The sequence below is a fragment of the Crocuta crocuta genome, unplaced genomic scaffold, assembly GCF_008692635.1.
Source record: "Crocuta crocuta isolate KB4526 unplaced genomic scaffold, BGI_CrCroc_1.0 scaffold16, whole genome shotgun sequence".
Classification (NCBI taxonomy): Eukaryota; Metazoa; Chordata; class Mammalia; order Carnivora; family Hyaenidae; genus Crocuta; species Crocuta crocuta.
The window spans coordinates 8,224,769-8,240,955 of NW_027531893.1; the positions used below are offsets into that span (position 1 = coordinate 8,224,769).

The 16,187-nt window shown below is 37.7% G+C and overlaps 1 protein-coding gene across 1 annotated transcript in view; it reads left to right on the forward strand.

Annotated features, from left to right (window-relative positions):
• The first annotated feature begins 346 nt into the window (after positions 1-346).
• The window catches only part of ATF7IP2 (activating transcription factor 7 interacting protein 2), a 54,621-nt gene continuing 38,780 nt past the window's right edge, over positions 347-16,187 (forward strand). The window contains exons 1-2 of the mRNA XM_077773299.1: positions 347-1,063; positions 14,665-15,515. Coding sequence (XP_077629425.1) covers positions 14,675-15,515 — 841 coding nt within the window. The 5' untranslated portion in view covers positions 347-1,063; positions 14,665-14,674. The remainder of the gene's footprint in view (positions 1,064-14,664; positions 15,516-16,187) is intronic.

Here is a 16,187-nt window from a genome sequence, read left to right on the forward strand (position 1 = left end):
CCCCGGACAATTTAAGAAACTCAAGAGAACACAAGTGGGCCAAGCCCACTCTCCTGGGTCGCAAAATTTAAGGAGTCGTCCAAAAACTCCTTAATCCAGATAAATGAATTTTAAAGGCAATATTTTGAAGATTACAATAGGTTTTTATAAAGTTTCACGAGTCACAGGTCTCAGAAAACTACGGTGTCGCGCGAGTCACTCAGAACCACCGACCGACTCCGCCACTCGGCTGCCAAGGACGACTGCCTGACAGGAACCGGCGTCCCGGCGGCGAGCCTGAGGCACCCCGCAGCCGACTTCCACTTCTCGGTCACCGCCCCCTCGCTGCCCCCACCGCCCNAGGGGCCGCGGGGGCAGGCGGTGCCCGGCGCGGCGCCGGAGCATCGGGGCGGCTGGGAGAGTGCCGTCGAGACGTGGCGTTGGGAAGTGGGCCTGGGGACGGAGGGGCCACCTGCGACCCCGGGGCGCAGACGCGTGCCGGACACCTGCCGGGGACGCTGCCGCCGAGTCCTCGCGGAGGTGGCTCTCACGCCCACGCACGCGCTCCGCCTGTTAGGCGCGCTTACAAACGGGTGTGTCTACATTTACGTATCAGAGACCGTTTTCTTCTTCCGGCCGAAACCTGATCTGCGGCCTCCCGCATTTTGGCCAAGTCTAAGGATGTGCGCGCTAGAGAGCGGAAGCCCTTAGTTTGCTTGGCCTCTCGGACCCCAGCTTGGCGGTAGTTGGAAAACTTGACCTCTCCCGCGTTTCGGTGTGGCCGTGTTGAAGACAACGCTTCTGACGTTAGGGGTCGGCAACCGTAACTGGCTCTGGGACAGGCTCGTGTGCACGGCCCTGAAGACCAACGTGTGGCCAAGATCTAGAAAGAGAAGCCTACCGAATAATTCCAACCCCTTAGAAGGAGAACGGAAGAATTTGCGTCCTGTCCATGTACGCAGACTGTTAACTCCAGCGCAGGATTTAGTAACAGTTTTTGTGACACTCTTGTGTATTTATTTGTAGCCAGCAAAGGGACCAGCGACGTAGTTATTTGCGAAACAAACGGTGAAGAACAGTCAAGGTAAAGATAATTTATGTCACGGAGAGCTTTTAAAAATGTAGAATGAAGCCTCTGAATCAAGAACGACACTGAATTCAGCTTGGAATTATGCGTTGGTCGTCTGTCCTAAAGTAGGGTTTTTAGAGATGCTGAGTGTGACCCTAATCAAATGAATCTAAACTCTCAGTTTTATCTGCAGATTTGTATAGACCACATGCCAAGATTGACTTCTGCGTCAACAGAAATGCAGGAACAGTGTCTAACCTGGAAATGATTTGTGGCTCTTAAGAACCGGTGTGTCTAGGTGCATCTTAATTTTCTGCTCTGTTTACCTTATTGACTTTTGTACATCATCTCTGCTTTCAGTCCACTGTATTTCCTTGCTACTTAATATCTTGAATTCTGGTGTGAAAATATGTGACCCTGCATCTTTTCTGTATATCATGGAATTTGCTCATAGCGGGTGTGTACAGATGTATTTCATTTCATGTAATCAGATTTTAAGTAATATATTGGATAGTTACAAATAAAAATAAACTTTATAACTTTAAGTGTTTTCTGTTTTATTCTGTCGCCTTACATCATTTAAATATTCTGTTCTCTGAGTTTTAATTAAACCTTGACTCATACCTTTAAAATGCATTACTGTAGACTCCGGTGACTTCTCGCTCTTGAGCTTTACCAGTCTGAATGACAGAAAAGATTGTAGTCAGGCAATATTTGGAGAGAAATAACTAAGACTCTCTGGGTAGGGGAGATAACCAGATTAGTTTGAATTTTTGAACTCCTGATTAAGTTTCTTGGGATACAAGGGATGTTCATAGACTGATCTTACTAAATTTAACAGTTTTTAAAAATCTTTTTTTTTTTTTTAATATTTTTATTTATTTCTAGGAGAGAGAGAGAGAGAGACAGCGTGAGCAGGGGAGGGTCAGAGAGAGGGAGATACAGACTCTGAAATAGGCTCCAGGCTCTGAGCTGGCAGTCAGCACAGAGCCCGACGCGGGGCCCGAACCCATGAACTGCGAGATCATGACCTAAGCGAAAGTCGGACGCTCAACCGACTAAGCCACCCAGGCGCCCCTTAAAAATCTTTTTTTAATGTTTATTTTTAGGAGAGAGATAGACACAGTGTGAATGGGGGAAGGGCAGAGAGAGAAAGCCTGGTGCGGGGCTCAAACCCACAAACCATGAGATCATGACCTGATCTGAAGTCCATGCTTAACGGACTGAGCCATCCAGGCACCCCAACCATTAATTGTGTAGATGCACTGTAGGTAACTACTAAATGTAGTACCATTAATACACTTCGGAGACTATACTGTATATAGTGCTGCTGGTAAGAAATCGCTTACAAACTCCCTATGGCAAAAATTGCTGAGGCCCATTTTGGTACTTTAATTAGGGAGAGACTAACCCTGGTTGGCTTTCTATTAGAGAGAGACACACACACATGGAGTGTGAGTGGAGGAAGGGCAAAGAGAAAGGGAGACACAGAATCTGAAGCAGGCTCCAGGCTCTGAACTGTCAGCACATAGCCCAATGCAGGGCACGAACTCAAGAACTATGAGATCATGACCTGAGCCAAAATCGGACACTTCAAGCACCCCTCTAGGTTAATTTTTTATAAGTGAAGTACACATTTAAGCAGCATTTTGTAAAGCTGTATGAAAGCTGCCTTGCTGAGGATATAAAAATAAGACGCATCTCTGCCCTCAAAGCTTATAACAAAATATATGTAATGGCCTCTTCAGGTAAGAAAGTCGTGATCTTGAGGGAAGGCCTTTTTGTTTGAATTTTTTTTCCTGACAGAGCAAGCCCAAGTGGGGGAGAGGCAGAGAGAGAGGGAGACCGAGAATCCCAAATAGGCTCTGTACTCTCAGCTCACAGCCTAACGTAGGGCTCAAACTCTTGAACCATGTGATCATAGCCTGAGCTAAACCAAGAGCCCGATGTTAACAGACTGAGCTACCCAAGTGCCCCAGGGGAAGGCTTTTTTGAAGAGGTGATCTTTAAATATGACTTTGGGGGGTGCCTCAGTAGGTTAAGCATTCAACTCTTGGTTTTGGCTCAGATCATGATCTCATGGCTCATGAGTTCCAACCCCACATCAGGCTCCATGCTGACAGTGATGATCTACCTGGTTATGTAGAAAATATTTGCCTCTAACAACTAATATATTGATTTAGCTACAAATGGGATTTTAAAAAATGTGTAGGGTATAGGAAAGAGCTAAATCTCATTTGTAAATATATAGGAACTTGATAATTGCTAGAATTTGTAATTCCGGAAATAGTGTGAACATATTTAAAAATACTTAAATATTGGGGTGCCTGGGTGGCTTAGTTGGTTAAGCGTCTGACTTTCACTTAGGTCATGATCTCACGGTTCGTNCTGACAGGCAACTACGTTTCATTATGAGCACTGTATAACTGATTTTAAGGTTTTACATTGATAATTTTTTTTTTAAATAAAAGCAGAATTCTGCTAGCACTTAGAAGGTGGGTGGTGCAGCTGGTCCATGGACCATACTTAGAGTAGTAATTAGGTCATGCTCATTATGAGATTGTCACCTGGCACAAGTTGGCCAAGTTTTGTCAATTTGTTGACCATTTGTATAGCCGGTAAGATAACTCTCTCTTCAAAATTTCTTATCTGATTTGTACTTGTGATACAAGGTTTCTTTGAATCTTTAAGGGCCTGGGATTAAATGCTGGCTCTGAACTATATTTCCTTGAAGAGGTTATATAACCTAGTTCAGGTTGGTTGGTTTTTAAGTTTTACTTTTTAGTAAAGGGCAGGTAAAGGTTTGGTTCAGTGGATTTTTAAAAAATACAGTTGGTGTTTATTTAGTGTTTGTAATGTATTAAGATACTGTTGGAGCAAGAAGCTTTGCAAGAGATTTTATAATGAAGAAAACCAATCCATCAGCAGGCATAGGGAAAATAAACTCAACTCTATGTACTCGCAGCTTCAAACTATATAGGAAAACTGATTAAGTCAAAAGAAGTGGACAAATCCACAATCACTGTTTTTAATAGCTGGAAGATTGTGAACAGTGCAACTGAAAACATCCGAACTACTTGGCATTTACATATAACAACATTGCACTCAACAGTGTTAGAATACAGTGTCTGCTCAAGTATACATGGAACTTTTCAAAAAATGACCATTAACCTAGCCTCGACAAACATCATTTGGAAGATAACTCACTTTGGAAGATATTCTCTATGGTGCAATTAAGTGAAATTTCAACAAAAACATAAATAGGAAATCCGCAATTAAATGGAAATTAATCACTGTTTCTAAATCATCCACAGATCATAGAAGGAATGATAACAGTTGATTGGAAGTATTTTGAACCAAATGATAAAACTACGATCAGTTTATTGAAATGTATGGGACTCAACTAAAGCAGAACTAGAGGAAGGTTTTATAGCTTCAGATGCAAAAAGTGAAGAGAGGAAAGCAGCTGAAAATTAAAGATCTGAGTTTTCTTCTCAGGCCGGAAAAAGAGCAACAAATCAAGCCTGAAGAAAATGGAATTATGGCAACAGGAAGTAAGCACTACGTGCAATAGAAAGTCAAGAAAGCCAAAAGTCAGTGCTTCGAAAGTATTAAATGGATAAGTTTCCAGTAAGAATGATGAAGGAAAAAAAAATCCACATTTCTAATATCAAGAATGAAAACACTACACCAGCCTCAGTGACAACCTGACTGGCTACAAGGACAAGGAAGGAGCAGTGGCAGCCACAACAGCAGATAGAAGCCCATGTTAGACAGTCAAGGACCAGAGTGACTTCAGCCTGCTGGACCACTGAGCCAGGCTTGCTCTAAAACCAATTTCTAGGTCCTGTGGGTGCCCATGTACTTTGACTTCACTCACTGCCCTGACATCTGCCCAGATGAGCTAAGAAGCTGGTATGCATGGTAAGACAGAGTCTGAACCTGGTCTGAGCTGTTCCCCCCCAGTCTTAAAAAAGAAAGAAAAAACTACAAATCTTATAGATGTTACAAATATAATTAGAGAATATTATGAAGAACTTTACAAATTTGAAATTCTGTTGAAAGGGGAAGAACTAAAAGTAACAAAAAAAGTAGAAAATATGAATGCTCCTGTGTCTTATAATTGAAAACCCTTATTACCAAGCTAACTCCAAGCCTAGGTGGCATTATGGTGAAGTATTTCTAACATTTAAGGAAGAAGTAATACCGTTTGCAAACACTCTTCAGAAAATAGAAAAGATGTTCAAATTTTATGAGGCCACCATAATCTTATCAAAACCCAATAAAAGAAAATTATAGACTATTCTCTCTCATAACATTGATACAAGATTCCTAAACAAACAATGTAATGCAAATTAATTGAAAAAATGAGATTATATGATCATCTATATAGATAAAGGCATTTGATTAAATGGAAAACCCATCCTTGGTACAATCTTAACTAGGAATGGAAGGGTAATTAATCCAATATAGTTTATCTCTAAAAATTATTACAAATATCATATTTAGTGGTGATATATTGATATGCCACAACTTGTCCAAGTTTGATAATGAGAGAAACTAACAGCATATCTATTTATATTACGCTGGAGGCTTATTAAATGCAGTAAGATCAGAAGAAAAAGACAAGGATCAGCAAGAAAAATTCATGACATTATTTACATAGAGAATTCAAACAAGTGAATCTTAATGAATTGGAGATGTGATCAATTAAGGCATTGATTATATTTCTACGTAACAGGCAGAAAAATGAAATTTTAAAATACCATTTACAATCAATGCATTTTAAGCTAATACCTATGGCATTGAAGGAATAGAGAAGCAAAAGATGTGAGATATTCAAAGCAAAAAATAAATGTAGACATAAATCGAATTATCAGTATTAATGTCAGATATGAATGGATTAAACAAACACAAATAGGGATTATAAGATTGGAGGGAAAGTTGCATCCAACTATATGCTGTCTAAAGGGGACACTTTAGATTGAAAGCTACAAATCTGTTGAAAATCAAAGGATAGAAAAAGATTTTTCGTGCAAAGAATTTAAGAGAGTGGTTATACTGATTTCAGACAAAATAGGTTTTAGAACAAAATATACTACTAGCAGAGAGTATAAATTTTTAAAAATGTTTTATTTCTGAGAGAGAGAAGGAGACAATGTGAGCAGGCAGAGAGAGAGGGAGACACAGACTCAGAAGCAGGCTCCAGGCTCTGAGCCAGCTGTCAGCTCAAATCCCCAGACCGTGAGATCATGACCTGAGACAAAGTTGGACACTTAGCCAACTAAGCCACCCAGGTGCCCCTGAGAGATATTTTATAATAAATGGGCCATTCTCTCCAGAATTTATAACAATTCTATACGTGTACCTAATAACAGTACCAAAATATATGAAGCAAATCTCGACAAGAATTGAAGGGAGAAATACACGATTCAAAAATAATGGTTGGAGATCACTACAGCACTTATATGATGTATAGAAAAGTGGGTAGGAGGGGCGCCTGGGTGGCTTAGTCGATTGAGCGTCCGACTTTCACTTAGGTCATGATCTTGCAGTTCGTGGGTTCGAGCCCCGCGTCGGGCTCTGTGCTGACTGCCAGCTCAGAGCCTGGAGCCTGTTTCAGTCTGTGACTTCCTCTCTCTCTGACCCTTCCCTGCTCACGCTGTTTCTCTCTCTGTCTCCTAGAAATAAATAAAAAACATTAAAAAAAGTAGAAAACTGGGTAGGAGACCATTAAGATTTGAATAACATATGAACCAACTATACCTAAGAGACATCTTGTGAACACTCAACAAGATAACAGCAGAATACATTATTCTCATGTACGTAGAGTACTCTCTAGTATAAACATACTATGCCATAAAACAAATGTCAGCAAATTTAAAAGGATTGAAGTCAATGAGGTAGATTCTCTGATCACAGTGGAATGAAATTAGAATTCAATGCCAAGAAGAAACTTGAGAAATTCACAACTACGTGGAAACTAAACAACAACTGCTAAATATCCAATGGGTGAAAGATGAACTCAAAGGAAATTAGAAAATACTTTGAAATAAATTAAAACAACCTAACATGCCAAAACTTTGGAATGAAATTAAAGCAATTATTAGAAGAAAATTTGTAGTGATGGGTGCCAGTGTTGAAAAAGATCTCAAATCAATAACCTAACTTTTAGCCTTAATACAAAAAGAAGAGCAAACTAAACCTAAGTCAGCAGAATGAAGGAAATAATAAAGAGTAAGGTAGAAATTAATGAAATTAATAAAAACTAGAGAAAATCAAGGAAGCCAAAAGTTGTTTTTCAAAAACATCAAAAAGATTGACAAACTTTTACCTAAACTGACTATGAAAGAGACTTACATAACTGAAATCAGAAATGAAGGAGGCAGCCTTAATACTGACCTTCCAGAAGTTAAAAAAAAAATTATAAGAGAATACTCTAGAAAAACTCGTCAAATAGTTGAAATAGATAAATTCTTAAAGAGACAAAAATGAACAAAATTGACTCAAGAGGAAATAGAAAATTGAAACAGACCTATAACAAGTAAAAGGATTGAATTAGAATGCAAAGAAGAGTCCAGTAACAGATGGGTTTACTGTTGAGTCCTACAAGACATTTAAAAACACCAATTTTTTACAAATTCTTTTAAAAAGTAACAGGAAGGAACACTTCCCTAATTCTGTGACGCCAGTACTCCTCTGATAACAAAATCAAAGACATCACAAGAAAACTACAGAACTCTTATGAGTAGATAAAAAATTCATCAACAAAATACTAAAAATCTCAATCCAGCAACACAGAATGACCATGTGGGATTTATCCCAGGAATGCAAGGTTGGTTTTAAATCCAAAAATATAAAAATGTATGAGTGAAATGGAGAACAAAGCCATATGATTATGTTAATAGAGGCTAAAACATTTTCTGACAATCCGATGCTCCTTTATGAAAAAACACTCAACAAAGTAGAGATAATTGGGAAATTCCTTATCCTGATAAAGGACATCTGTGAAAAATCTACAGAGGATATCTATTCTTGCCACTTCTGTTCTTCATTGTACTGGAGCTTCTAGTCGGGATAGGCAAGAAAATGAAATAGAAGGCATCACGACAGGGAGGGAAGAAATAAAACTACTGACATATGACAGGATCTTATTTGTGGAAAATCCTAAAGAAACCTCTAAAAAACTAGAGATAAAAACAAGATCAACAATGTTGCAGGGAAGATCAATATACAGTATTCTGTTGTATTTCCATATACTTGCAGTGAATAACCCAGAAATGAAATTAAGAAAAATTTTCATTTACAGTAGCATCGAAAAGAACTGCAAAGCTCTAGAAGCTATAAAATCTTTTGAAAGAAATTAAAGATCTAAAAAATGGAAAGACTTCCATGTTTATGGATCAGAATATTTGGTAGAATTGAGGTAGCAGCATTCCCTGAATTGATCTCTTGATCTGTAGGTTCAACACAATCCCTATCAAAGTCCAGTAGGCTTCTTTGCAGAAATTGTTAATCTGGTTCTGAAATTAATATACATATTTAAGGAACTCAGCCCAAACAACACCTCCCCCACCCAAAAATAAATGGTTGAGGACTCATCCTAAATTTAAAACTTACCAGAAATTTATAGTAGTTGAGATTCTGGTACTGACATAAAGAAAGACCTATGGGTCAGTGGCATAAAATTGAGAACCATTATATAAACCTTAACATTTAAATTAATTGGTTTTTGACAAGAGTACCAAAACAATTCAGTAGGGGAAAGAATGGCCTTTTCAGATGGTGTTAGAACAAATGTCCACATGCAAAAGAATAAATGTATCCCCTTCACACTGTATAAAAATTAAAATAGATTGAAGAACTAAAGCTATAAAATTTTTAAACAGGAGTTAATATTCATGACCTTGGATTAAGCATTGATTCCTTAGATGTGACACCAAAAGTACAAGCAATGAATTAAAAAAACTAAAGTGAACATATCAAAAATATAAACTTCAAGTCTTCAAAACATATCATCAAGAAATTGAAAAGATGCCTACAGAATGTGAGAAGTTTTCAAGTCATAAGTGAAAAGGGACTGAAATCTAGAATATACAAAGAGCTCTTGTACATCAGTAATAAAAAAAGGAAATAACCCCATTTTAAAGTGGAAAAATGATCTGAATAAACAAGATAAACAAGTGGCCAATAAGCATTATTAACCATCAGGAAAATAAAAATGAAAATGATGTACCACATCACTCACCAAGATGAGCATACTAGAAAAGAGATCATAGTGCGTGTTGAAGAAGTGATACTAAAACGAAATCTGTCATACTTTCCTGGTGTAAATGTAAATTTGTCCAGAGGCTTTGCAAAACAGCGTTTCTCAGAAGGTTAAATATGGAGTTACAGTATATCTCAGCAATTCCATAAAGGCATATGCCCAAGAGAAATGAAAACATGTCCATGCAAAAACTGACACATGCATGTTTATAGCCGATTTATTCATAATAGCCAATTTTGGCTCTGAAGCAGAATGTAAATATCCAAAATTATTCTTGAAAGTATATATAACATTAAAGTAGGGTAAAATCTTGGATGTAAAATTCAAATACTTCTTAAATACTCCCTATACCCAGTGTTGGGCTTGAACTTCAACTCAGAGATCAAGAGTCACGTACTCTTACAGCTGAGCCAGCCAGGCACCCCTTAAATATTTTTTTTAATAATGTATGTTCAAATAATACTGTTTTATTTTGTACTTCAGTGGTTTCTAAAACATTGGCTGAAATGCTTTTGGAAAACTTAAATATACTAGAATCCATGTAATCGGAACACATGGTAGAACTTAAAAAATAGAGACATTTTCATAGTGAAGCATAATATGGAGATCACAAATAACAGAAAGGAAAACATAACAGCAAAAAGCTGTGAAAATCAGAAAGGGATAACAACATAAATTAAAGCTTTAATGGCATTTATATTAAATGTAATTTGATTAAATTCTACTAAAAGATCCATTAGACTAAAATACTTGAAGTTTTACAAGTAGCATCTAAAATTGATGGGATGAACAACAGTATGTTCAGCAGGAGTTAAGTCAGATAAATAAAAGAGGCATTATATTTTTAAAGCTCAAAATTAACAGGATACTGTCCAACAATTAATTAGTTGCCTGAGGGAAACATGAATTAGATTCCGTCCTTTCAGAACATTGTAAAATCAATTCTAGATGGATTACAGACTTAAATTACAGAAGAAAGGTCTTTAAAACTAGCGATAATACAGATGACTTCTCTTTCCAACCTTGTGCTGCAGACAGCACCATGGCTCCAATGGTGTGTGTCCAGTGCAGTATATTTGACAGCAAAGGATTCGAGGTTGAAGACAATCGAGCTCTGGTGATGGCAGGGATTCCCCCAATTAGACCGTTTTTTTAAACTTTATAATAAATTTCACTAAAACTGTTTACAACATGTAAACTATAGTCTACCTTTTAGGCAGTTACCAGTACTTAAATTTTACTGGCAGTATTACTGAGCCTTTTACTGGCAGTATTATTTTTTCCTAAGCATACTGATACAGAGGTTTTCCAGGTGATTTAGGTCTCTTTAGTGCCGTAAGTTTTATCAACTAGCAAGTTGCACAATTAATGACCCATCTTCTCATGTTCAAAAACTTTAAAAATAATACTGAGCAAGTATCTCTATTGTATACTCACTCAGGTATGCATTTATATTATGTACTTTTATAGTTAACGCACCCATGGTACAGGTCCATGTCCTGAGATAACCTAATACGAAAAAGGCTTCTGTACCACCAGTGCGGCCTTGGGGGTAGGAAACGATTTCTCAACAGAGATTAAACTTTGACCATAAAAGAAAGAAAATTGTCAATATAAAAATTAGGAAGATCCAAGATGTTTGTAACTCATTCAACAAATGGTTGACAAAGGATTATTATTCGTAATATAATAAGTTTTCTTAAGATGTAAATGAGAAAAGACAACTCAGGGTGCCTGGGTGGCACAGTTGGTTAAGCATCCCCACTCTCTATTTCTGCTCAGGTAATTATGTCACATGAGTTTGAGCCCCATTTTGGGCTCTGTGGGGACATCACATCACAGAGCCTGCTTGGGATCATCTCTGCCCCTCCACCACTCACATTGTCTCTGTCTCTCTCAAAATAAATAAATAAGCTTTAGAGAAAGCCCAGTCAAAAAAATAATAAGCTATAACCAGGAATTTTGCAGATAAGGAAAGCTGTATAGCCAATCAACATAAAAAGATGCTAGTAATCAGGGAACTGCAAATAAAGACAGATACATATCTGTAGCCAGATAGATTGGTAAAAATTAAGTCTGGAAATACCAAAGGCTTGAGGTGATGTGGATGGTAGAAACTGTCATATATTGCCCATAGAGCAATTGATTGGTATACCTGCTTTGGAAAATAATTTGGCTATCTTGAGAAGTTGAACATGTGTTCGTATCTTAACTGCTACCCAACAGATCCACTCAAAAAATTTTTACAGATATGCACCTTGAAACAAGTATTACTAAGAAAGAGAACTGGAAGTGATTCATATCTTCATAGAGAAGTAAATAAACAAGTTTTGTTATAATGCCACTAAAATGTAAAAATTATTGCTGTATATAATTGCATGGATGAGTCTTGGATATTCATGAAGGAACAAGTGTTAGAAAACTATAGTTTGCTCAAAAGCAAAATTACTGTTTACACATGACATTTATAATGAAACTTATGAAAAGCAATAGAAGTATAAACTCAAAATTTAAGGTAAAGAATTATCTTAGAATGAGTAACCAGGAGGAGGCATGGTATGGGAAAACAGGTAAATGCAAGTTACTGGTAGTACTTGATTGAATGAATGGGGGGTGGTTCAAAAGTACTCAGTATTTTGTTTTTTTAAGTAATCTCTGCACCCAGTGTGGGGCTTGAACTCACACAAACCCGAGATCAAGAGTCACACGCTCTTCTGACTGAGCCAGCAGACACCCCAAAAGATATTCAGTATTTTCAAGTTGTTGTACTTCATAATTTATGGATATTACATGCCTTTTGTATGCATCACATGTAGAGGCATATTTCCCCCAAAGTTTTCAGGGCTTTTCACTAGTTGGGCCTTTTCTAAAGGCCCTGAGAAAGGGCCATAGCAGCGTATTCACAGAGTTGGAAGTTTTTTAAGGTTTATAAAAATAAGATATTTCAGCTGTAATCATTTAAGACCACTGTCTCTCTTCATCTTGATTTCTCCTTACCTCTGTGTCACCTGGCAGTAGAATAGCTTCAGGCGGTTTGTGATTAGGGATACCTTAGTGTGGGTGTTTAATAGGATACATTTGTGGTTCATAGTCACTTTTGAGTGTAGGTAATTATTGCCTCTTGGCCAGATTGTGATGGGAATGTGGTCTGCAGTGCCTGGAACCTGAAATATGTGAGGAGTGAAGAAGCCATGAATTGAAATTTGTGAAGCCAGAAGGCAGTCAGGAAAAAAATTTCCAATTACCACATGCTTAAAAATGTAAGTAGAGGATATAGTTCTCATGGATTTCCAGTCAAAAGAACTTCTCTCTTTTTTAGAAAAATAATACAGCATATTTAATTAAAAATTCACCATAGGGACACCTGGGTGGCTCAGTTGGTTAAGCATCCAACTTCAACACAGGTCATGATCAGCAGGTTCAAGCCCCACATCGGGCTCTGTGTTGACAACTCAGAGCCTAGAGCCTGCTTCAGATTCTGTGTCTCCCTCTCTCTGTCCCTCCTCCGTACATGCTCCTTCTCTCTCTCTCTCTCTCAAAAATAAACATTAAAATTTGTTTTAATTCACCATACTTTGTTTTCATTTTTGATAGGAATTCTGCCTTTGAAATAAAATAAGAATTTTTGTGTTTATAGGGCACATAGCTGTAGCAGTATCAACAAGAAGTATGTCTTTACATGAAGCTGATTGTTTTATGCATCGTGATTATCAATTAAAAATGGGATGCCTGAGTGGCTCAGTCTGTTGGGCTGCAGCTTTGGCTCAGGTCATGATCTCACAGCTGTTGGGTTCAGCCCCGCGTCGGGCTCTGTGCTGACAGTTCAGAACCTGAAGCCTGCTTCAGATTCTGTGTCTCCCTCTCTCTCTGCTCCTCCCCTGCTTGTGTTCTCTCTCTAAAATAGACATTTAAAAAAAAAAATTAACCATTCTAGAAGAAAGCCTTCGTTTGTTCATTCTCTCTATGGGAAATACTGCAAAAATTATGTTCATGAAGAGGCAAATAGGCAAAACAGGATCTATTGTATCAGGCCCTTGATTAATGAGTGTGTGATTTTTCTGGATTTTGTGGTGTTTATTTATACATGAGTTTTTTTTATTTCAATTTGTTCTGATTTTCTTTTTCTTGTTACTAAATAACTATTCACCTCAACATTCAGGTCTCACAAATCCTGGAACTGTTCCTGATCATATGAAATAGTGAATAAAAAAGATAAACAAAAGCTTCAACTAAGAATAGGGTTGCAAATGAAAAAATTATTTAGGGAGTTTTGACTGTGTTATTTGTGCCTTATAAAGCCGTAGATTCTTTCAGTTTATTTATTTATTTATTTTTTATTTCTAGGAGAGAGAGAGAGAGACAGCATGAGCAGGGGAGGGCCAGAGAGAGAGGGAGACACAGACTCTGAAATAGGCTCCAGGCTCTGAGCTGGCGGCAGTCAGCACAGAGCCCGACGCGGGGCTCGAACCCATGAACCGCAAGATCATGACCTAAGTGAAAGTCGGACGCTTAACCCACTAAGCCACCCAGGTGCCCCTAGATTCTTTCAGTTTAATAAGTTCTCTGTAGTTTGCTAGGTAACTGTGCCATCATGCCCAGGTGTATATATATATATATTCTTTTGCTTTTATTATGCCTTTGACTGCCTGGTCACTTGGTGGAATTCTTTCCCTTAAACCATTTACCTACTTGCAGTTTAGATCAGACTTGATGTAGATACTGAGAGAGAAACACAAAAGATCTTTTTCTCTGCTATGTAGATTTTTCTTAATTATGAGAGATAATTGTTAAGAAACCGAAATTGGCTTTCTTGTTTGAACTGGCATCATGTTGTGTATCTTTAGCATTTATGTTCTACTCCTGACTATTGGGAATTACTCCCACGGTACCATTTATTTTAGAAATTTGAACATTAGGAAGGCTTTAAGAAGGTGCTACTATGTGGGGAAAGTGCAAAATTCTTTGCAAAACATTGAGTTTTGTTTTTATGAAATGCAATTCAGTCTTTAGATTATGTAAAGTATGACCTGTCTGGATTGTTGAAACCAGACTTTAATAGTTACGGCAATAAGGTGATACCACAAAAAGTGGCCAGATAAAATTATCAGGCTTAGTATCAAGTAGAGGCTTACTGGCAATAGAAAGTTTGAGTTTACATAGTTTAGAGTTATAGGAAAAGTTTAAAATTACTTGTATATTTACAGTGACAGATGAAAATGGATGTAATTTTCAAGAAATATAATTATCTAAATCTTCAGAGATAGTCTGAACATAATTTTAATACTCCAAATAAATAAGCTTTTGTCTATTAGAGAGAAGTACTTAAATATGGTATTTTAAATTCTAGGGTATGAAAGATGGCAAGTCCAGATAGAAGTAAGCGGAAGATACTAAAAGCCAAAAAAACAATGCCTGCAAGTTGCCGGAAGCAAATAGAAATCTTGAGTAAGTCAAAGAATGTCGAAGCACTGAAAACAGCAACTGGGAATAGTAATATGTCAAGTGGTAATCAGAATTCAAATACCGGTGCCATAAGTAGCAAATATGGACGGTCTGAAAATGCTGCTTCCTTGCTGGACTCTAACAAAAATTCAGTATGCTCACCGAAAAGTAAAGTATTGTGTCAGAATGTTACAAAACCATTAGAAACTGTTGATTCAGAAACAAGATCGGAATACATTGAAGAACAAGTTGTGTGCCCTTCCCCAAAGCCAACAAAAACAATAGAATCTTCCAGGAGACTCTTTACACAGGAGACAAAAGATTCACAAAACACTTCAAAAAGTCATTTTGAATGTCAGACAGGTGTAACAATGTCCTATTTTGAACAACGTGAAGAGGATTGTACTATGAACTCCATTTGTTGTCCGTCCAGTTTGAGTGGTGTGGTTGACATACCAAAGTCTACAGGAAACAGCACCTTGGATGATGAGATAATCAACAAGATCCTTTCCCATTCAGAAACAAACTCCAATTCTGAGTCACATGATGAAAGACAAGGTCACATTTTAAGTTCAGAAACTCATTTTGTTCCTTTTGATAAAATACCTACGTTGGTGAATTCAGTCATCTCCAGTAACTGTCCTGCTGACATTTTGAAAAGTGCCGAATCCTGTAGAACCTGTCACTCCAGCATTTCAGATAGTGAAAATGTAGACTCAACGTGGCTGTCAGCACTTGACATGGATAGTAATAACAGTAAGTGTATACTTATGCCTCTTTTGGAGAAATTAGTCCTTTTCCTTTTGGAGGATTTTTTATAGCCTCAGATGCAGAAAGAGTAGAGTACATATAGTCAGGAGAAAAGTAAATGATGATAATAATTGTTTTAGAGTATCTTGTTTCTGAACCATTTAGGGTGAGGAGAAGAAAGAGTATTCTCCATATCCAAAGGGAAATAAATACTGGCAAAGAAGGAGTACAGAAAAACCAAAAGGTGGTTTAAGGCAGTTGTTTGGTTTATTTCACTATATCTATCCTTTTTTTTTTTTTTTAATGTTTTAATGTTTATTTTTGAGAGACAGAAAGAGCACGAGCAGGGAAGGGACAGAGACAGACACACGCAGACACACACACACACACACACACAGACACACACACACAGAGAATCCAAAGCAGGCTCCAGGCTCTGAGCTGGCAGTCAGCACAGAGCCCGACGCGGGCTTGAACCCACAAACTGTGAGATCATGACCTGACCCGAAGTCGGACGCTCAACCGACTGACCCACCCAGGTACTCCTCCATCTCTTCTTATTTTGAAGATTTATTTATTAGGTTAATTTAGGAGGCTAGTTGCAAGAGTGATATTTTAAATCATTGGTGAACTCATTTCTTTCCATAGAATTGACTTGCAAATCATATGCCAAGGATA